Here is a 22670-nt window from a genome sequence, read left to right on the forward strand (position 1 = left end):
TATCTTGACCTCTCGGTTGCACTCTCTGACTGCTTTTTAAATGAAGCAATCAATATCTCACAGCCCTTTAAATAGCTTAAACTTCTCAAATATTTTACCTGTGTTCTAGTTAAGCTGTAAGTAAAGGGTTTACTCCTGCTCCTGAAAATCTAGAGTCAATTATGCTAAATCTAAAGACAATTATGTACTTTTGAGGAACACTGTATGAATTAAACAGTTGTTTTAATAAAATCAAAGGCTCATATTTTGTTTAAAGCCACCCAATAATGAGGAAACATTATTTTCACACAGAACAAGTATTCTGTTTGCAGCTTCAAATATAGAACATTGATGTCCTTTACCATTGCATGTAGCTTCTGTTTTCCACACAGGGCTAGTTGAAGGTATTAATTTTCTTACTGTGATAGGGTGATCAACCGTCCTGTCAAGAAAATGGATCTCCATGTCACCCTTTAGCATGATTAAATGGACCCATGTCTCTGTGAAAAAACACCAAATTTTCATGAGACAAATGAAACTGTAGAAAGATCTACTTTTCCAGAATTATTTTATTTTTTAATATCTCAGAATCTCCCATTTGGTTGTCTATTTGTAGGAAAACATTGCAGTTAATTGTGTATATCTTGTATTATTTAGGAGAAAACAGGCAAAGCGAGTGATTTTCAATGTTTCCAAATTTGAAAAAAAGAATCAGAAATTGTTAGGTGGTTGTTAGAATAGTAGCGGGGATGGGCCTCTATCACCTTAGACATTTACTAATCAGTCAGTGTCTCTTTTAGGGGATCCTTCTCTTGTCCTGACTTCTGTCCCTGTTAACAAAGAGCTATCATCTTTTCAGATCTGAGTGCTGATAAAAATTAAATACCATGGAATTTCAGCATCAGTAGTGTTCAGAGCCAGTTGGACAGCGTTCTTATGAGCCTGAGCCAATGCCAAACTTTAAATTACACCAAGTAGGGTACTTGACAGCTAATTAAGATTTCCTATTTTGGCCACTTAGCAGAGGGCACCTGTTATGATTCTTGCTGTTAGCTAAAGAATAAAATCTACCCAGGGCAGTTTGAAAGAACATTAGTAAAACTTCCCCAAAATATCAATTCCTCCTTGAACGAGTGAGAGTTAGGACAAGACTGAGGTAATTAAACAAAAGGAACCTCGCGAAGGTGGGGGCCCGGGGTGGAGGTGGAGCCCTCCAATGCCCCTGTTGTTCCATTTCCTATGGAAGCCGTCCGTGTGTGCCCCGCGCCCCCGCCCCCTCGGAGCCGCGGCCGCTGCGGAGGCTGACCGGCTGGGGTCAATGCCTTGCCTATTGATCAGTATCCCCGCAGCCCCCTGCTCCGGCAGCTGCTTCATTGCTTCTTTCAGGGCCTGCTTCAGTACATTAGAATAGAAATCCATAACCAGAGCTGTGCTCATCCAGGCAGGGGAAGAAACTAAATTAAATGGTATAAAACAATCTTGGATCAGGAGTTTGTGCCAATTCATCTTGATCTAAGATGTCACACCGGGCTCTCTGTCTGAGCACCTGGGCTAGAGGCAGCCATAGTGAAAATAGATGGAGCCGCGATCATTCATTTGTCAGCTGAGGAGCCAGGCAGCGGTTAGCAATTCCCTTCTGCAGAGGTCAGCTGACAGAACAATCAGTGCAACTGCAGAATAGAGCTTTCCTTTGAACTATTGTTACGGAGCACGCTCTTGCTGAGACACGGGGGGAGGGGAGCTTGGTTGGCTTCCTGTTTCCAGAAGACTATGCAAAGAATAAAATACGTGCTCCTTGAATCTAGAGGCCCTGGCACCCAGCTCGCACTCCTGCTGTCTGTTCTTCCCCACAAATAAAGTTGGCTTTAATTGCATGTACTGAGGTATAGATGATCAAACTATAACATATCACTTTGTCTGGAATTAGGGTCCATTTTCATCCTTCTAAACACCAGAGGCAGGGATGATTGATTTCTCTTCCTGTTTAGTGTGGTTGAGCTTTTAGGGTGTCTTCCTCCTTTGATTAGTATAAACTATCACAGATTAGTGTCATACTTTGAATCTGTACTCACTTTTACTAACATTTCCTCTTTGTCTTAAAAAATCAGAAAAAACACCCATGAAGAAATAGAGGTGCATACTATGGTATGTGATTAGAAGACATAGCTACGTTATGAAAATATTTTTAAACCTTTTAATTGAGACTTTTTATAAAAAATGTAATTCATGAAATATGACTTAACATGACTTTGAAAATTATAAGTTTGTAACATTGGGGAATGTTATAAAGCAGCCTGTGTGTGATTTGAAATACACCAAACAAAATAAAGCCAATTAGGGAAATAATAACTAAAATTTTATGTGAAAGAATTAGAATAGTTTTAAAGATAAATCTATTCTCTGTTGTGTCATGTATAAGACAGAGCTGTATAAGATTTTGTCTTTCTATACATGCCTTAGTGGCAAATTTCCTAAATTAACTTTTTTTTTTAAACAGTAAAATGTAACATGCAGAAGCTAAGAAACTATAACAATGACAGGAACAAATCTTTTGTGTTCTCAATTGCACCAAACTTTTCTTGGACTCCAAATAAACAATAACTACTCTTTGATGTTACCACCTTAATAACTAATCCCCCTTTTTTCCTTAAGTACCTTAATGCCACCTTCTTACTCAGTGATTCCTTTCGGACTCTTAAATTCTTTATACTGTCTTGCCATTTCCATTTCTTAGATTCAGCCCACATCCTATTCTGCCTTCAGCAGAGCTAAATAAATGGAATTTAAGTTTGCTAAGAAGCTTTGTGTTCTAGGTGTTGTGTGTGTGTTGTTTTTTTTTTTTTAATTTAATTTCTAGAAAGAGCAGACCTATCTCTCTTGCAAGGGCTTTAAAAATTTTGTTTTACTTTTGCTTCAGTTAATTTGGATTTTTAGAAGAATTTAGCGCATGATATCTGGTATCTTTCTGCAGTGTTTTCTATGAGCTACCCAGAGCTCACCATGGATCTAGAAGCCATCCACTTCTCTGCATCTCCTATTTAACATCTCAACAGCAAACCAATCTTAACCTGTCGCTTTCATTTCTGCAACACCGTCTTTATTGATCACCTCATACCCAGCGTCCTTCATACACACGCAGAATGGCTTTCTAAACCCCTAAGTTCCGCTGTTCAAAGGATGGCAAGATGGGGGTGTGACCAGTAGAGTCGTCTGTGATTTGCCCTCATTTTTACCTCTCCCTTCTTGACTTACAGTGTTCCAGCCCCATTACCTATCCTTGCAGTAGAAATCAGCAAATCCCTTTATGCTCTAGGTTCTTACACATACTGTTCTCTTAGACCATGAAGTTCCTACTGGTTTTGTCACCATTACGTTTCTAATTCCTGTTTAGTCGCCTTTAAGATCAGTGGGGATGGGGACTTTGCGTTTCTTATGCCTATTCATTTATCTTAATTCTTCCCATATGAATTAATTAGTTCATATTTGCATAATGCCATGCATACGCTAGATCCCCATTCTTATATGACGAATGATTAACTGAAGGGGTGAATTGTGAATTCTGCTACTCACTGTCCTCCACTTGATCATTGCATCAGCCATCTTTTGATTCTGCTGCTTCTGCTGCTAAGTCACTTCAGTCGTGTCAGACTCTGTGCGACCCCATAGACGGTAGCCCACCAGACTCCGCCGTCCCTGGGATTCCCCAGGCAAGAACACTGGAGTGGCTTGCCATTTCCTTCTCCAATGCACGAAAGTGAAAAATGCAAGTGAAGTCGCTCAGTCGTGCCCAACTCTTAGCGACCCCATGGACTGCAGCCCACCAGGCTCCTCTGTCCATGGGATTTTCCAGACACGAGTACTGGAGTGGGATGCCATTGCCTTCCCCAGTGCATAAAAGTGAAAAATGAAAGTGAAGTTGCTCAGTCGTGCCCAACTCTTAGTGACCCCATGGACTGCAGCCTACCAGGCTCCTCCGTCCATGGGATTTTCCAGGCAAGAGTACTGGAGTGGGGTGCCATTGCCTTTTCCAATGCATAAAAGTGAAAAATGAAAGTGAAGTTGCTCAGTCGTGCCCAACTCTTAGCGACCCCATGGACTACAGCCTACCAGGCTCCTCTGTCCATGGGATTTTCCAGGCAAGAGTACTGGAGTGGGGTGCCATCCCCTTCTCTGAAGGCAATTGCACCAGTTATTTATTTGGTTCTTCTTGACACCAATCTTCTTTTACCTCCCAATCTACCTTCCCATTCTGGGGCTTCCCTGGTGGCTCAGTCAGTAAAGAATCCACTTGAAATACAGAAGACTGCCTGTAATGCAAGAGAGACCTGGGTTTGATCCCTGGGTCAGGAAATTCCCGTGGAGAAGGAAATAGCAACCCACTCTAGTATTCTTGCCTGGGAAATCTCATGGATAGAGGAGCCTGGCAGGCTGCAGTCCGTGGGGTCACAGTGATTCAGACACAACTTAGCGACTAAACCACCACCATCACCTCCCATGCTTCTGCTATCATGATCTCTCTGACCATGAATCTCATGACACCAGCTTATACAAAAACTGTTCAACAGCTTTCTGTTAGCCTAACATGAAAATTCTTCAGGTTGCTATATGAAGACCTCTGGTGTTTGGTACGCCTTAAACCCTCCCTGTTCTCATCCCCTTGCCTTTCCTGCAGTAGTATAGAATAACAAAGGAAGAAATTTGTCTCCACAGAGACAAAATAAAAATATCTAGAAGTATTCTGAAGTCCCTGTTGCTAATTTCTTAGTTGCCATACTGCTCTGTGGGCCCATTGTATTGATTTAATTAATGTATAGAACAATGGGGTGAAAGAGACAAGAAAAACTGGATGGGTTAAAATTAGAAAGACAGAAATCTGACCTCCAAATCAGGATGGCTCCAGAAGTTTGCCTTTGAAATCCCTCTGTACCCCATGTATAGCTATGATGGATAAAATATTCAAATAGAAAACCAACAAGGCATAATTAGGCTCAAGAAAGATAGTATCTTTGTGGACAAGTAACGGAACAGAAATGCAGTAATCTCGACTGAAATGATTAGCTGCTTTTCAGAAGCAGGCTTTGGCTCCTATGAGCAAAGAGAACTTAAAATACCTAAGGCCAGGCTTTCTCAGTTCCTGCAAGACTATTGAAAGAATATGAATACATTGTTACTCAGTCAAAGTGGAGGTTGTATTATTAAAGGAGAGGAAGAAACTGGATGCCACTCTGTGACTCTCTGTTAAACATAATAGAAAATAATGAAGTGAGGTGGGTTCAATCTGGGAACCTAGAAACAAAGAGAAAGAGAGAATAGAGAGAAAACCTAAGGAAAGTGGGAGGAAGAGAGATAGTAAAAGTAACAGCAGAAATGAGTGAAATAGAAAGCAATGAAACAGATCAAAACCAGGGTACTTTTGGAAATCTGGTAGGAAGTGTATTTCTAGAAAAACTGATCAAGAGGGCAGGGAAAATAATATTGAGAAGGCACAAGCCTCCCAGGTGGCACTAGTGGTAAAAAAAAAAAAAAAAAATCCACCTGCCAATGTAGGAGATGCAAGAAACGTGGGTTCAGGCCCTGGGTCAGGAAAGTCTCCTTCCCCTGCAGTAGAAAGTGGCAACCCACTTCAGTATTCTTGCCTGGAAAATTCTATGCACAGAGAAGCCTGGCGGGTTACAGTCCAGGGGTTGCAAAGAGTCAGACACGACTGAGTAACTGGGCACAAGTAAACAATACTTATAAGAATTCATAGCAACTGATACAAGTGAGATTTTTTAAATCATAGAGAACAGTCTAAATAACTTCAGACCAACACTTTTAAAAACTTGGATGAAATGCATAATTCTAAAACTGTAAGCTATCTGAAATGATTTAAGAATTTAGTGGAAAATCAAGCCAAATAATTATTACAGAAAATTAATTCATAACAACAACAACAACAGTATTCTTTCCTCCACCCTACGCCTTGCCCACCCCTGCGTCCGCTACCTCCTGATCCAGAAGAGGGTCCTCCTGACACAGGCGCTGTCAGTGGTGGTCACTCAATCGTGTCCGGCTCTTTGCAACCCCCTGGGTTGTCGCCCACCGGGCTTCTCTGTCCATGAGATTTTCCAGGCAAGAATACTGGAGTGAGTAGCCATTCCTTTCTCCAGGGGTTCTTTCTGACCCATGGATTGAACCCCCGGTCTCCTGTATTGCAGGCAAATTCTTTACCATCTGAGCTACCAGGGAAGCCCACAGGCCGTGATAATTGTAAATAATTTCATCTAACTTCAATGATTCTTTAACTGTTTTCAGAGGACTGGGGAGTAAAAGTTAACCCAGTTTTAGAGACATGTATTATATAGTCCTACCAAGAGCCAACAGGAATAGTACATAGAAAGAAAATAATAGTTCAATCTTACCCATGGGCGTACACTCAAAAACCTCTATGAGCAAATTTAGTTCAGAGTTTGTCTATTGGCCTGTTTACCTACCTACCTACCTACCTACTGGTTTTCATTCATCCATATACCCAGAGTTTATGGATAGAACACAAGCATGGTTCAAGGCAAGAAAATATACATTTCAGGTAACATTGATATGATTATATAATAGATAGAAAATATTTGATAAGGTCAGAATCATGGTGACCTCTAGGGTAAGAGAGAGGTGTAGTAAAGTCAAGATATAACCCATAGTAGACTAGCTGTATCCACATTAGTTAATTTTTGGGAAAACAGTGGAAACAGTGTCAGACTTTTTGGGCTCATTTTTTTGGGCTCCAAAATCACTGCAGATGGTGACTGCAGCCATGAAATTAAAAGACGCTTACTCCTTAGAAGGAAAGTTATGACCAATCTAGATAGCATATTCAAAAGCAGAGACATTACTTTGCCAACAAAGGTCCGTCTAGTCAAGGCTATAGTTTTTTCTGTGGTCATGTATGGATGTGAGAGTTGGACTTTGAAGAAGGCTGAGCACCGAAGAATTGATGCTTTTAAAGTGTGGTGTTAGAGAAGACTCTTGAGAGTCCCTTGGACTGCAAGGAGATCCAACCAGTCCATTCTGAAGGAGATCAGCCCTGGGATTTCTTTGGAAGGAATGATGCTAAAGCTGAGACTCCGGTACTTTGGCCACCTCATGCAAAGAGTTGACTCATTGGAAAAGGCTCTGATACTAGGAGGGATTGGGGGCAGGAGGAGAAGGGGACGACAGAGGATGAGATGGCTGGATGGCATCACTGACTAGATGGACGTGAGTCTGAGTGAACTCCGGGAATTGGTGATGGACAGGAAGGCCTGGCATGCTGTGATTCATGGGGTTGCAAAGAGTCGGACACGACTGAGTGACTGAAACTGAACTGAATTATTTTTTAAAATCTGAAACACTTATGGAAAATATTAGGATTTTATAAAGTTGGTTGTGTACATATATTTACATCCATATTGCACCATGTATTAATGTTTCATTCGTTTCTATTGCTGAATAATATTTTATTGGATGAATGTAGCACATTTGTTTAGCTATTTAACCACTGATGGACTTTTGTTGTTCCTGCCTTTTGGTTCTTGTGGGTAATGCTGTTGTAGACAATCATTGTGCACGCTCAGTTGCTCAGTTGTGTCCGACTCTTTGCAACCCCATAGACTGAACCCCACAGGCTTCTCTGTTCATGGAATTTTCCAGGCAAGAATACTGGAGTGGGTTGCCATTTCCTACTTCAGGGGATCGTCCCAGCCTAGGGATTGAACCCACGTCTTCTGCTTCTCCTGAATCGGCAGGCAGATTCTTTACCACTGGGCCACCAGGGAAGCCTGGGTGTTCGTGTACACGTCTTTATATGTACAGGGAAGCCTGGGTGTTCCTGTACACGTCTTTATATGTACACGTCTTTATATGTACACGTCTTTATATGTACAGGGAAGCCTGGGTGTTCGTGTACACGTCTTTATATGTACATTTGTTTTTACCCGCCTTGGGTAGATACCTAGGAGTGGGATTGCTGGGCCATCTGTTACAACTCTAACTACCAAACTATTTTCTAAAGTAGTTGTATCATTCTACATTCCCACCAGGAATGCATGAGAGTTTTGAATTTCTGTACAGGCTCAACAATACATGTTATGGGCTGTCCTTGTAATTATAGCCATTCTGATGGATGTAAAATGGCATCTCACTGAGGTTTTCATTTTCATTTTCCTAATGACCAGTGATTTTGAGTAGCTTTAATGTGCATATTGGCCATTCATATATCTTTGGGGAAATGCCTATTTAAATTAGTTGCTGATTTTAAAAGCTGGGTTTTCTTAATATAGAGTTGTCTTCAGAGGTTCTTAGGTATTCTGGATACAATCTCTTATTAAATATACCATTTGACAATTTTCTCTCAGTCTGTGCGTTCTTTTTAGTTTCCTGATTATGTTATTGGAAGCTCAAAAGTGTTTAATATTGAAGTTCAATTTGAAAACATTTAAAAATTTTCTCATGTTTTGCTATAATATCTAAGAAATCATGCCTACCCCCAAATCATGAAAATATTAATCTATATTTTTTCTGCAAGTTATTTAGTTTTAGTTCTATATTTAGGGCTGTAATTGATTTTGAGTTCATTTTCTTGTATCATGAGAGGTAGAAATCCAAATTCATTCTTTTGCACACGGATAACCAGTCATTTCAGTGCCATTTATTGAAAAGACAGTTCATTCGTGAACGAGCAGTCTTGAATGTTTTTATCATATGTATTGATAGTCTTTTAATTTCTGTTCTTATGTTTTGGTTTTCAGGTTGCTTATCAAGTGTCCCACAAATGAAAAAAATTTCCACATCTTATGAGGAAAGACGGAAGCAAGCTACGGCTATTGTTTTACTGGGAGTGATAGGAGCTGAATTTGGTGCTGAAATTGAACCTCCGAAACTGTTGACCAGACCTCGAAGCTCTAGTCAGATTCCTGAAGGGTTTGGTTTGACTAGTGGTGGATCCAACTACTCACTGGCCAGACACACTTGTAAGTTTAAAAATTCCTAAAGTTGATCTATTGCTTCTCAATATATATTATGTATTGAAAATATCTTAAGAGTAGCAAACATATCCTGAGTTTTAGCACGAATATAATGCTTAAATTAAATTGGAAAGCAGTATAATCTATTTGGCGCATTCCCCTGTAGTTATAGTTCTGGGACTTTTTAGAAGTTAAAACATGGGCTTTTAAATGCTTTTCTTAAAATGACACATTTCTGAGCTTTGTGTTTCTACATTTTGGTCAAGACTTTAACCAAAACTTCTAACTTCTAAAATAATTTCTGAAAAACTATGCATCTTGTCATGAACAAGGTTTGAAAAGTCAGGGGTAGGTGTGGAAGACCAGCTTTATCTTCTATATACATACGTATGTATATGAATATATATGTCTGCATTTATATATATAAATATATATGTATGTATTTTATATATAAATATGTATGTATATATGTAAAAAATATATTTTAAAGATCATAAATGAGGAACTATGAATTACTTCTATAATTTAAAAAATATTCCAGTAACAGTTTTCAAAAGACTAAAAACGTCAGCACTTAAAGGGTTTGTCTCATATTGCTGCTTTTGGTTCTGTGTTTGGTATGTTAGTAATAGGTCAGGATATTTTATAATGAGGTCTTTGGTACCCTATTGTCAGAACGCCCTTAGGTGAAGGTCAGAATGTTCCTACCTCAATGCAGAATCATTTCTAACAAATGTACCGCCTTAACCACCAAATAATAATTTACCAAATACATCAAGATATTCTTTGTAGCATAAATTGCGATGTGTTCTTTTGGAGTTTTGACATTTAAGCAAGGGGAAAAAATATATGCTACTTTGTTAGCTAAGAAGTTCATTGGATCATTGTCACATACTTTTTCTGAGAAACCAAGGAGTCATGTTGGTAGCTTTATTACTAAAGCCCTGTTCTAGACTGGGTTGCCTGCCCGCTCCCTCCCATCCGGGCTGAGATCGTCCCTCCAGGAATTGGCAGCTTCTGTCCCAACACAATCTACTGGTTCCAGAGCCCATGCTTTCAGCCATGGTGTAAACTGCTACTGCTCATGGTTTTTGGTTGAAAAGGGCTTAGTGACTAACAAGTGCTGTTAGTTTATAGTTTAAAAAGCACTTTCTTTTCTATCTCTTTATTTGATCTTCAAAATAGAAATGAAGATTTCTTCAAACTGGCTCAGCCCAAATGTAGTAAAACCTGAATTTGAACCCAAGTTTCTTGTGACCTGAAAGCTCCTGGTCTTCCTATTTTCCGCCTGGCCACATCTGCTTCCCCTCTCCTGCAGGGGCCTCTTCATCATTTCCTGGGTTCTTCAAGTTTCCTGTTTTCCATTCATAAACCCCTGCTCAAATCTCACCTACACTGCCAAGGGCTCTTTAATAGGCCCAACCTTTCTGTGTCACTCTAGACAGAGTAGGACTTATATATAGAGCACCTTGTTTAGAATTTTGAATATCAGAATATTAGAGGTTAATGAAACCTTGACATGATTTAGTCTGGTGGCTTTCAAACTTTTTTGCTCACCATCTCTTTAGTGGGTATCAAGAAACGTCTAATCTCTTGCACAGTTTTGTATTGACAGCTAAAACTTTTTAATAATAAGTTTGAACAATTTCAAAAGATAAAATTTTGAAGATATTGTGATATTGAGATTTAAAAATGAAACTCGTTCTTTTAAATTAATTCAATAGAATATTTGGCATAACTATTTGATACCTGCCATCATCATCCATTAAAAAAAAATTTCATGGCGAACTTTCAACGTCAAAAATTTTACATCCTTGATTATTTTCTTTGAGAGAAAATTTCCACCCTCAATGTTTCAGGGAAGGTGTTAATTTGCATATTTAGCATCCAAAAATCAATTCCTTTAAACTAACTATGTCTTAAGACTATGTGTGCTTAAAAAACTATATTTTCCCTGAAAAGACTTTAGACACTCCCTTTTGAAAGGGGTTACCTGTTTTGAAGACTGCTGATTTAGTGCAACATGTGTTTTATAATACCTCCACAGCGTTCATTTGTATATTTTCCTGCAAGGAAAGTGAACATAAATGTTATTTCCCTGGAATTTTCATGCCGCTTTGTATCTTGGTTGTTGCTGTTGTTCAGTCGCTTAGTCATGTCTCATTCTTTGCGACCCCATGGACTGCAGCACGCCAGGCTTCCCTGCCCTTCACTATTTCCCAGAGCTTGCTCAAACTCACGTCCCTTGAGTTGGTGAAGCCAGGTATCTTAGTATCTGTGTATAAGTGTAGGAGCATTATAAATCAATGAGTCACTGGCTGATTTCACCCAAGCCAATAGTTGGTTGGTAGGCAGATGAGTTTGGCTTCCCAGGTGGCTCAGTGTTAAAGAATCCACCTGCCAACGCAGGAGACGTGCGTTCGATCCCTGGGTTGGAGAAGATCCCCTGGAGAAGGAAATGATAACCCTCTCCAGTATTCTTGCCTGGAAATCCCACGGACAGAGAAGCGTGGTGGGCTACAGTCCATGGGGTCGCAGAAGAGTGGGACAGTACTTAGCAACTGGGCACACACAGGGAGATTGGTTTACACCACATTATCTTACCTATCTAGACTAGTATTGTTGCCATCTGCTTACTAACCACAGTTTATCTTTATTCAAAATTCTGATATTCATGAATTTGCTTCTGTGTGTCTTTTCTCTTGACTTACAGTTTCATCTATAAATTATTACTAATGTAACTAGAAAAAGACAGAATAGGTTAGGTGAAGTAGATAATTTTTAAAAAGCACAGTAGAAATATAGCACAGTAGAAATGGAGATTTTTCAAAGAAGCCCTGGGAATTGATAAAGGAATGGAAGGCTCTTAGTACTGCTCTTTGGTTTGTTAAAATTCAGGGAGCTGAACTTTAACTCTCTGCAAAGGGGTCCCAAAGCCTGACCCTGGCGTGAGGGAAACCGGGCTGAGCTCTGCTTCAGAGGCACTTTTGCCGCCTCCACTTTTCCAAGCAAGGGAAACAAAATTTACCCAAACGTTTAAAACAGTGAAGGCTTTAAAAACCAAACTTGTTCTTTGAGCACCTTGGATGAAGAATGCAGATGTGGAAAGGACAGAAGGTAGTGATTCTTAGCAAATAATATTTATAATCACTTCATTGTAACAGAGGACAGAGAGATTCTCAGAGTTCTCTAGAAAGCAGAAATCATATATAAAAGTGAATGATATAGTACTTACTGGAACAAGTTCAAAATCTATAAAATGTCTGTGGTATTTCTTACGTATTATGGTTGCCCTATTCTATTTTAATAATTTAAAAGTACTTTAAAGATAATCATGAGTTTCTTTTAACTTCTATCCCATTCCCCTATTTTTTCCCAAAAGTCTTAGATTCCTTGGTGGTAGATTTGCCTAACACAGGGATTTCTAAGAATAGGGATGTCTTGATTAAACTTTAGGTGTATCAGTTTAAATCTTGCTCTCTTGATTGGAAATAGTCAGGTGTCTAAATGTTCCTGGGTCTTCCTTGGGCTCTTTTCAATCAGTTCTGTGTAATATCAGCGTGCTAGAAGTTGCTATGTGTATCGCTATGGTATTTGTTTATGTGGCATTTAAAATGTGTTGCTACCATTAAATATTTAGTCTTTATGGCATCCTATTGAATGAGTTAGTAATTATTGTCCTCATTCTGAGATAAGGGCATTAAGATACAATATTTGGTGAACTTTAATTGCTGGAGCTCTAACCTTCCTTGTAAAGACATTCTGTGAAAACCCAGAACGTAGTCAAGTTCCGATCATCCACATTGGTGGGGAGGGCGGGGAGAGACACTGATGCCTAATTCAAAAGTTAGACATAGTTTCATAATACATTTTGGTTTTTTGTTTTTATATTTAAAAAATTTTCCATCTCTGTCTTAGATTGACTGGTTAATTTTTAAAAATATTTGTTTTGTACTTGGCTGCACTGGGTCTTAGTTGTAGCACATGAGGTCTTTAATCTTCGTTCTGGCACGCAGGATCGTCAGTTGCGGCGTGTGGGCTCCAGTTCCCCGACCAGGGATCGAACCGGGGCCCCTTGCGTTGGGCATGTGGAGTCTTAGCCGTTGGACCAGCAGGGGAGTTCCTGTGATACATTTTATACTTATGCTGGCATTTATATGAATTTTTTTGTGGGTGTTACTCCTTACATAAAGTATCAGAATCACATATTGAAGACAAAGCTGGAAGAGTGGAGACTGAGTCCTAGACCAGGCTACTCTGTGACCTTGTGCCTCGGGAGCAAAGTGACCCTCCAGGGTGCAGTTGCCCCTTGTATAAAATAAAAGGCAGAAGCTGTCTATCTTTGAAGCCCCTTTTGATCCAGTTGGTCTCTGCTTCTGAAGTGAAATGGAAAGCATCCCAGGAAATTCCCCTCTTCCTTCACCCTCCTGTTTTCTGCTCTAAGTAGGAATGATTGCTTTCTTGTGTCTCATCAGCTCAACTTCAATAAGGATCTTCCTTCATTTTTATTCTGCTTCACATATGAGACGTGGTTAGAATATTTTATGGAATCATTTATGTTACCTTATAGGGCTTTTGGTTCCTCCTTTCACTCAGTCTCCTGCTCATTTTTTTTTTCTGAGTAAAGAAGGTGAGGGAGATTTATTGATATTCATATTTATTACACAAATTAGAATATATACAAATAAGTCATATTTAAAGTCACCTAATTTGGTTAAAATGATATGTTATTTCTCCATTTATAAATCAAAGCACAAATGTTTTTATAAAAGAGTTCTTTAAAACAGCTCTGTTTATAATGTCAGATATTTTGTTCAAAGCATTTTTTTTTGCCACTTTATTTTTATATTTGAAGGATATTTGCTATGGAATTTTGTGGTTTTCTGTCAACAAGAATCAGCCACAGGTGCACCCACGCCCCCTCCCTCCCGAACCTCCCTTTCACTCCCTCCCCACCCCACCCTTCTGGATCGTTCATTGTGGAATGATGCTGGCAGATGTGCTGTGGAATGATCTGCTGTCTAGCAGATCTCATTTTGGTCTCTCATTAGCTTTCTGACTTTGGGCAGGTGCCATAAGACGTTTCCCAAGGCAGCCAACTCTGAGACATACTTGTGTGCGGAACTCTCCTGGGGACTCAGTACCTTTAAGGAGAGACAGAAACTGGGCAGAGGGAGAAGGCGAATTGCATTTCAATTGCCTAGAAAGCTTCAGTTGATCTTGGGAACTCTGGAGCTGGGATAGACTTCAGACTTGTCCTAAAGTAGGTCTAAGGGCTCAGCCTTTACATCTCCAGGTCATTCAGTCATTGAATCAGGGGTGCCCTGAAGAAGGGGTGTGACTTTGGGTGGGCCACTCTCTTCATCCTGGGGCAAATCCCACAGAGGGAATCAGCCCATACTTTTGAGCCATGAGCACCCCCAAGAGCCTGGGGAGTGCATCCGTCGCCGAGGGGAGGAGGGGCCGCCTCTCCTGGCTTGCACTCAGCACGTCACTCACTCCTGTGTCCCAGCTCCCCCTTCCGTCCACAGAAACCACCATTTATTTAACAGTGTTTATTCCAAGTCCACATGTATCTCTTGTTACCCTGCAAGACAGATATTTTATCCAATATGAGGTACATTAATAAGAGTCGATTCCTGAGCATTTACTCTGTGCCAGGGTATTTTGCTATGTTCTTCATATGTATTATCTTATTTAATTTTCTAAACATGTCAGTTACATGCTGTTACCATTTATTAGATGAGGACCCTGAAGCTCAGCTCAGTACTCGCTCAAGATTGCTGAAGTTGAATTTAACTTTCTTCTTACAAACAATGAAGGCATAGGTCAAGCGTTTTAACCTCGTACTGCTAAAAAAGCATCAAGCCTGAACTTGAACACCTGTCTTCCAAATCTGAATCTGTATGTTTACCATTTCACGCAGTTGTCTTGTCTCATAAACAAGTGAGATTCAGAAATGGGGCCGTACAGAAAAGGGGCACGCACATCAGTGAGCCACAGCTCACCTGGAAACAGGTGCCCTGTTGAATCGTTTGTTTAGGGATGTGCTGGTGCTGTAGAGAGATAAGCATGTACAAAATCCACATCTCCATACTTATGAACAGTTCACATCTAAGATGTGAAAAACTTAGAGAAAGAGAATGAATGTTTCCCCATAGTGGGTCTTTAGGAAATCTGCAAACCCAGGGCTCTTCTACTGGCCAAGGTGAATGGCATCATGATGTTGCCTGGGAGATGCTGTTTATGGGCACTTGCATTTCTGTTCTGGAAAAAAGATCCAGATTCCATTCGATTCTCAAGAGAAAGTCATTAAAATAAACAGTTAAGAACCCCATGAGTTTGTTGGAATAAATGGGTCCTATGTTACTATGATTTTTAAATCATAGTAGACAAGAATAGACTTGTGTCCCTCTTGATTAGTTCAGCTGTAATACCACAAATTGGAAGCCTCAATTTGATGCTGACTTAGCAGCAGCAGCAGCAGCAGCAGCAGCAATGTCTTAATCCTATGAAACCTATGTTAGAGTTTTATATTAATAATCTTCTGGTGCTATGCTTGATTTTAGTTGGTTGTGGTCTACTGTTGTGAAAATGATTCGCTGATTACTTTGTGTGCTTTCTAACCATGCATGTTTTATATAATGACTACATTAATCTTTGTTGGAGTTGTTATAATGAATTTTATTTCTGATCTTATGGTGAAAAAGTTAAGCCAAATTTCAGATGTTTTATCAGCAAAATTGGGACAAAGTCACTGAATTGCAGTTAATAACAAAACTAACAGTAGTGGCAAATTGTGAAAAACAAGCAGCAACAATGATGAGGAAAGCATTGTGTCATTTGCAAGGATAAGCAATGACCAAAAAAATGGGCCTTTTCCCTGGTCACATGTAAGTCCTCAGATCATGTTGCTGAGCTGCTGTTGTGGCTGTAGAGATTGCATTTCTGTTTGCTTTTCCTCGTGTGTAACTCGCCTTCCTGGCATCTGAAAGTGAACCTGCCTCCCTGTCTGGCTTCTTACCCTGCTGTCCACCTTATTCACTCTTCTTATTGTCCTCCGTCAGCAGTTCCTATTCTTTACTGCTCCTTCTCGTTGGTAATTTTCCCTTGAAAAATTATCCTGGTTCCAGATGCTACTTGGCTTGCATTGCCATTGTTATCTTTGGTGTTCAGAACTCTAATTCTCACTCTAGCTGTGTACTAAAATCATATCTGGAATGTTTTGAAAATGCATGTGTCTGAGCCCTACCCTGGAGTTCCTACTTAAAATGTCAGGGGTGAGATTTGTACGTCTATGTTATTTTTTTTAAGCTTCATATGTAATTTTCATCTGTAGCCAGAGTAGACAAACCCAGCAGAAGACAGGGTCCTTTATAGTTATTTGACATTAAGTGTTCTATGGTGGTTTGGGGCACTAAACTACCTTAATGCACAAACTGTAATTTTCTTTTTATTTTAAAATGGAAGAGGTAGTGGGAACTAATCAGAGTGAATAAATAACATTTCTATTACTCTCAGACCTAATTCTTTAGGTAGTTCAGCCTTTTTATTGGAGTTTCAGTGTTCTGGATTGCTTGGGTTTAAATTCTGACTCACTGCTCAGTAGCTTTGTGGCCTTAAATGCTTTAGTCTCTGTTTGTTTAACTGAAAAATAGGAACAATAATGTCATGTACCTCTTGAGGAGTATTGTGAGGATAAATAAATTAGGGTATCTAAAGCCCTTTGAAAAGTGCCTGACGTATAAGTAAGTGTTAGTTGAACGTTAGTTATTATGATTGTTACCAGAAATGTGTCTAGAAGAATAAAGAAAAGAAATACATCTGCTATGTATTAGAACATTTATATGTAAATGACATATATATGTATATAGACTACTTGAAAAAATCTTCCTAAAATCTTATAAGGTAGGTATTACTGTCAACATTTTATATATGAGTGAGCAGATACTCTTAAAAATTAGATTTCTTCCTTAAGGTTATCTGTCTTATAAAGGATTTGAATCCAAATGCAATTTTTCTTCCAAAGCCCATGATATTATTTGCTACAATACATACTGATTCGTACTGTTTGTGGTAAACTATGTTGGTTCCCAGAGGATTTATATAAAAATGCACTTTTCTTCGGCTGTATTACAGCCGTATTCGGCCGTAAGTGTTGAAATAAAACACTTACGTATTTTTATAATTATTTATTTGTATTCATGTATATTTGTATATTATTAACTTGGATGAATTTCTACCTACTTATTACCTTGTTTCACGTTTTAACCACATCAACATACTAAGCTCAGATCAAATGGAAAATTTCACTACTCTTCTGTTTTTACTTATCAATAATTTATGTTGTATAACAGCTTTATCGTTTTAACTGTGATCTGACACTTGCATTAAAACCCTTGTTTGGTGACGTAATCCCATCCTTGTTCTCCAAAAATACCTTTAGTTTGCAATTCTTTTTGTTACTTTACTGCACTGTGCATTTTCGGTTCCTCTTCCATAAAACAAGTGAGTTAGACGAGATTATTTCTCAGGCCACTTCCATCTAAAATTACACAGTTCTATGAAATTATTTATGTGATGTATTATTGTCCTAACTATATGGTTTCTGTTTATTATTATCACTTGAACTTGCCTGTCTTACTTTTATTGTTCTTTATCAATTGTTAATCTGCTTTTAAAGGTTCTAGTATTCCAGTGCCATGCCATGTTTGAAGCTGAGCATCTTTAAAGTATTTTTCTGTGATCCCTCCTATGGGTACCCCTTACCAGCTTACCAGGCTACAATTATTTCCACAAAACTCATCCCCCACACATGTCCCGCTTTGTGGACCTGTGTTGTATTGATGTGATTGTACTGTAGGCCACAGATCAGCAAACCAAGGCTGTGAATCACCCCTGGCCCCCTGCCCGTTTTTTTTTTTTTTCCCCCAAATAAAACGTTGCTGGAACAGAGCCACGTCTACTTGTTTACGTACCCGTTGGCTGTTTCACGCTGTAGCAGTAGCTGCTGTAGAGATCGTATGGCCTACCAAGCCCCGATTTTTTATTATCTGGCTACTTACAGAAAAAAAAATCTGTCAACCTTCCTGTACATTATTTAAATCCTTTGTTAGTGGCCCTTTCTTACCATTTAATGTACGAAAGGGTTTTAAAGTGACTTTGTTAAAAATATTTCAGTAGCTAAATATAGCATCTACGGTACTCTGAGGTCTGTATCCTTTAAGAATGTAGTACAAAGACATTATACCAATTTGGGGGGGCATCTAGAATGTAATACAGCATTGGTATAAATCCCTGCCAACCATCTAATGTACATACTAGTTACCTTGACTGAGTCGCAAATTTAGTGGCAGGTTTGAGCTTCGTATTGCCAGTGGCAACCCCACCCCCCACCTTTTATTTTGAATAGGACTGTCTTATATCTGATACTAAATAACCTTGGTCTGAAGTTTTCTGACAGCTCTGAAGAAGCATTCCTTCATATTTGTCTGTCCTAATTATGTACTCCAGGGTCACTGTAATTAATATATTTAATTCTGTAAGCTCCAGCAGTTTCATAGCCGAAGGGGACAGAGGCGAGCATCTAGTCTAACCTTTTCAAAAGCTGTGGAACTTTTGACGGTACCCTTCAGTTCAGGTCATTTCAGTCACTCAGTCGTATCCGACTCTCTGCGTACGCTTAGAAAGCTTTTTGTAAGAAGTAAACAGAAACATTTTGTAAGTTTGTTTGTAGATTCCATGCTGCTGCTGCTGCTAAGTCGCTTCAGTCGTGTCCGACTCTGTGCGACCCCGTAGACGGCAGCCCACCAGGCTCCCCCGTCCCTGGGATTCTCCAGGCAAGAACACTGGAGTGGGTTGCCATTTCGTGCAGTGTCCTTCAAAAACACAATTCCCAAGGATGTGGAATGTTGGGAGCCTAAGACTGTTTGAATGTTTTATACTCTGGCTTCCATGATCACACAGTAAGTGCTGGTGAACTTGTTGGTGTGAGCCAGTTCAACTGGGAGCTTCCAGAGTGGAAGCCCACTAGAGAACCTGAATGAAATCAGGAAATACAGAGCTCCCTCCTTATACCTTTGCTTTACAGATTATGTTCTTAGGGTCCTGGGGCTCCATACAGATGGCTCAGTAACCACCTGTGCTCTTAACACTCCTTCAAGCACAGCGGTACTGGTGTGACATTGTTTCTATAAAGAAACTGCCAAAACAGAGTTAGATTCTTAAAAGCAAAACAAAACACCAAATAACTGAAAACTAGAAATTATCCATCCTTCAAAAACACGATGAAGATAAAAATTCTTGATTTGCCCACTCAAACCTGCTCTGCTTGCAGCCTTCCCCAGCTCAGTTGATAATTATTTTCTTTCCACTTTCTTAGTGATAAGATATGATAGTGAAGTCGCTCAATCGTGTCCGGCTGTTTGTGACCGCATGGTCTGTAGCCTACCAGGCTCCTCCATCCATGGGATTTTCCAGACAAGAGTACTAAAGTAGGTTGTCATTTCCTCTTCCAGGGGATCTTCCCGACCCAGGGATCGAACCCAGGTATCCCACATTGCAGGCAGACACTTTACCGTCTGAGCCACCAGGGAAGCCCGCCCCTAATTCCTACCTCTCTCTGACATCTTATCCATCAGAAAATCTTATTGGCTCTACCTTCAAAATATATCCAAAATTCAGCTACTGTTTGCCACCTTTACTGTTATCACCCTGGTTAGAAACCTTCATTTCTCACTAGTATTACTGCCAAGTCTTCCAGCTTCTACTCTTATCCCTTTATAGTGCAATTTTAAACATAGCCATCATGGTAGTGATGTTTTTAAGACAGAAGGTAGATCTTATCACTCAAGGATATCCAGATGACTAACCAGCCACACAAATGCTCAAAAATCAGTAGGGTTTCTTTATATAATAATAAACAAAATAGAAAATGTAGAGAATCATCATTTTTTGAAAGACCCTTCAAACTAGACCCTAAAAACCGGGAAGAAAAAGCCCAGTCTAAAAAAAGATTAAATTTATAGGCAGGTGTTTTATCATAGAAGGAATGAAGATGCCAAAATATGCAGCTTATCCAATAATTACAGGATTTGGGGTTAGGAAGATTTATTAGAAACACTTGTTTAAAACCTTATTTTTTCTTTACAGTAAGTGGATATTTGTGTAATTAAAATAAAATAATAAATAGATGTTCATATTTTACAAATATTTTTAAGATCTCAATAATTATGACAACCAAAAGAAGCCCCATAGCTCATAGCTAAGAATAAACTTAAGAAATATGGAAAAACTGCAACATGTCACTGAGAGAAATAAAGTAATATTTGAGTAAATAAAGAGGCATGTAGTTCTTGGATGGATAAGATAATTCCATATGGTAAATATCACAGTTGTTTCCAAATTAATATATAAATCTCACACAAACACTAAAATTTCAACACTGCTAATTTTAATAGTCAAATGATTCTAAAATTAACACACTAGAGATAAATGGAATATGTGATTTATTTTGTTTTATTCAGTAAACACATATTAGCACTAACAATATACCAGTCACTATGTTAGGCACTTTACAAATATTATTTAATTCTAATTATAACCCCTTGAAATACATAATTATTAAAAAATATCAACCTATACAGTACTGTAAAAATAGAGAATATTTCTAGGCATTAACTTAATGAAGAATATACAATGTTTTTAGAAAAATAATTTTAATTTTATTGAAAAAGTTTTTAAAGACCTAAATAAATAGGAAGATATACACTGTTATGGATAAGTGTACCCAGTATCATAAGAATGTCAGTTTTCATAAATTCAATACCATTTCAAATAAAATACCAATAGGGTCTTTGTTATTGTTTATTTTTATTCAGCTTGACAAGCTGATTCTAAAATGTATATGAGAAGACAATGAGCTAAGAAAAGCTATGACATTTCTAAAGTAGAAGAACAAGGTGGAGGTTTTTCCTTACTTATAGCAATTCATATCATGTTATCTTGCTGCAGATTAAACCAGTAGACCTATGGAGCAGAATAGACAGCACAGAAGTGATTCTATACATACAGAGGAATTTGATTCTTTATAGTCTAGCATTGAAGATCAGTAAAATAAAGGGTAGAATTTTTGATGTATGGTATACTTGCCATTGGCTATTCATAAGGAAGAATAATGAAACTGGATTCCTCATGCCCATGATAGCCAAAAAAAAACCACATCAATTTTATATGGATTTAAAGACGTAAATATTAAAGCTCAAAACCATAATACTTTAAAAAGATGATACAGGAAAACGTGACCTTGGAATGGGGAACCAGTTTTGCAAACAGGTGACAGAAAGCCCAACCAAATAATAAGGACGATGAATAAATTCAACTATGTTAAAATTAGAAACCTCTGTAATTAACAATGCCTTTTAAAAACAAAAAGTAAAGCAAGAGAGGAAAGAGGTGTTTATGACACAGGAAACTGACGGAGACTGTTGCACACGCACACGCACACGCACACGCACACATAACTGAGTAAGAAAATGGGTAAGGACTGAACAGCACTTCACGAAAGGAAATGAATGGCTGAGAGGTCTCTGAGAAGATGATGAAGTCTCTTCTAAGGGAAATGCAGATTAAAAACCAAATGAGCTGTCATTTCTCATCTACCAAAGTGAAAGATTGAAGTGTGACATTATCACATTTTGGTGACGATTAGCAGCAAGTAGGACTCTACACTCTACGCTGTGGAGTGTAAATTGGTTTAAGCTCTTTGGAAAGCAACTGGGTACACTCTCCTGTGAGTGTACTCTATCTTTGCATTGTCTAGAAAAGCTTAAATGTGTGAAGTAAATTTTTTTTTCCATTCTATGATTGCCTTTTGATTACCGTAACAATTTGTTTCAAAGAACACAATTTTCTGATTTCACTGAAGTACAAGTTATGAATTATTTTGCTTAAACTTCATGCTTTTTATATTGTAAGAAATATTTACCTACACCAAAATCTCAAAGATTCCCCTCCACCATGTTTTATTCTGAGAGTTTTAGCTTTTGCCTATAGCTTTGTGCTCTAGTTTGAATTAATTTTTGAGTATGATATGAGGGAGGGTTAATTTTTTAAATTTATTTTTAATTGGAGGATAGTTGTTTTACAATGTTGTATTGGTTTCTGCCATACAATAACATAAATCAGCCATAAAGTATGCATAGGTCCCCTCCCTCTTGACAGTTTCCTTTTTTGAAAATCAAATCAGTTAGGTCTGTTTCTAGACCCTCTCCTCTCTTTCATTAATCTGTTAATTTATGTCCGTTGACTAATACTATACTGTCTTGATGACATTGGCTTTCAAGTAAGTTTTGAGATTAGGTAGAAGTCTTCCAAACCCACTCCAGTACTCTTGCCTTGAAAACCCCATGGACGGAGGAGCCTGGTAGGCTGCAGTCCATGGGGTCGCTAAGAGTCAAACATGACTGAGCGACTTCACTTTCACTTTTCACTTTCATGCATTGGAGAAGGAAATGGCAACCCACTCCAGTGTTCTTGCCTGGAGAATCCCAGGGACGGGAGAGCCTGGTGGGCTGCTGTCTATGGGGTCGCACAGAGTCGGACACGACTGAAGCGACTTAGCAGCAGCAGTAGCAGCAGCAGAAGTCTTCCAACTTATTGTTTTACTGTTATAAAATTGTTTTGGTTACTAATTCTTTTGTGGTTTGATAAAAT

The 22670-nt window shown here is 38.8% G+C and overlaps 1 protein-coding gene across 4 annotated transcripts in view; it reads left to right on the forward strand.

The window, feature by feature from the left end:
- The window catches only part of WDR7 (WD repeat domain 7), a 354748-nt gene that overhangs the window by 189300 nt on the left and 142778 nt on the right, over positions 1-22670 (forward strand). For all 4 annotated transcript variants that reach the window (XM_027526250.1, XM_027526251.1, XM_027526252.1 and 1 more), the window contains one exon: positions 8742-8963. In XM_027526250.1, coding sequence (XP_027382051.1) covers positions 8742-8963 — 222 coding nt within the window. The remainder of the gene's footprint in view (positions 1-8741; positions 8964-22670) is intronic.

The sequence above is a fragment of the Bos indicus x Bos taurus genome, chromosome 24, assembly GCF_003369695.1.
Source record: "Bos indicus x Bos taurus breed Angus x Brahman F1 hybrid chromosome 24, Bos_hybrid_MaternalHap_v2.0, whole genome shotgun sequence".
Lineage (NCBI taxonomy): Eukaryota > Metazoa > Chordata > Mammalia > Artiodactyla > Bovidae > Bos > Bos indicus x Bos taurus.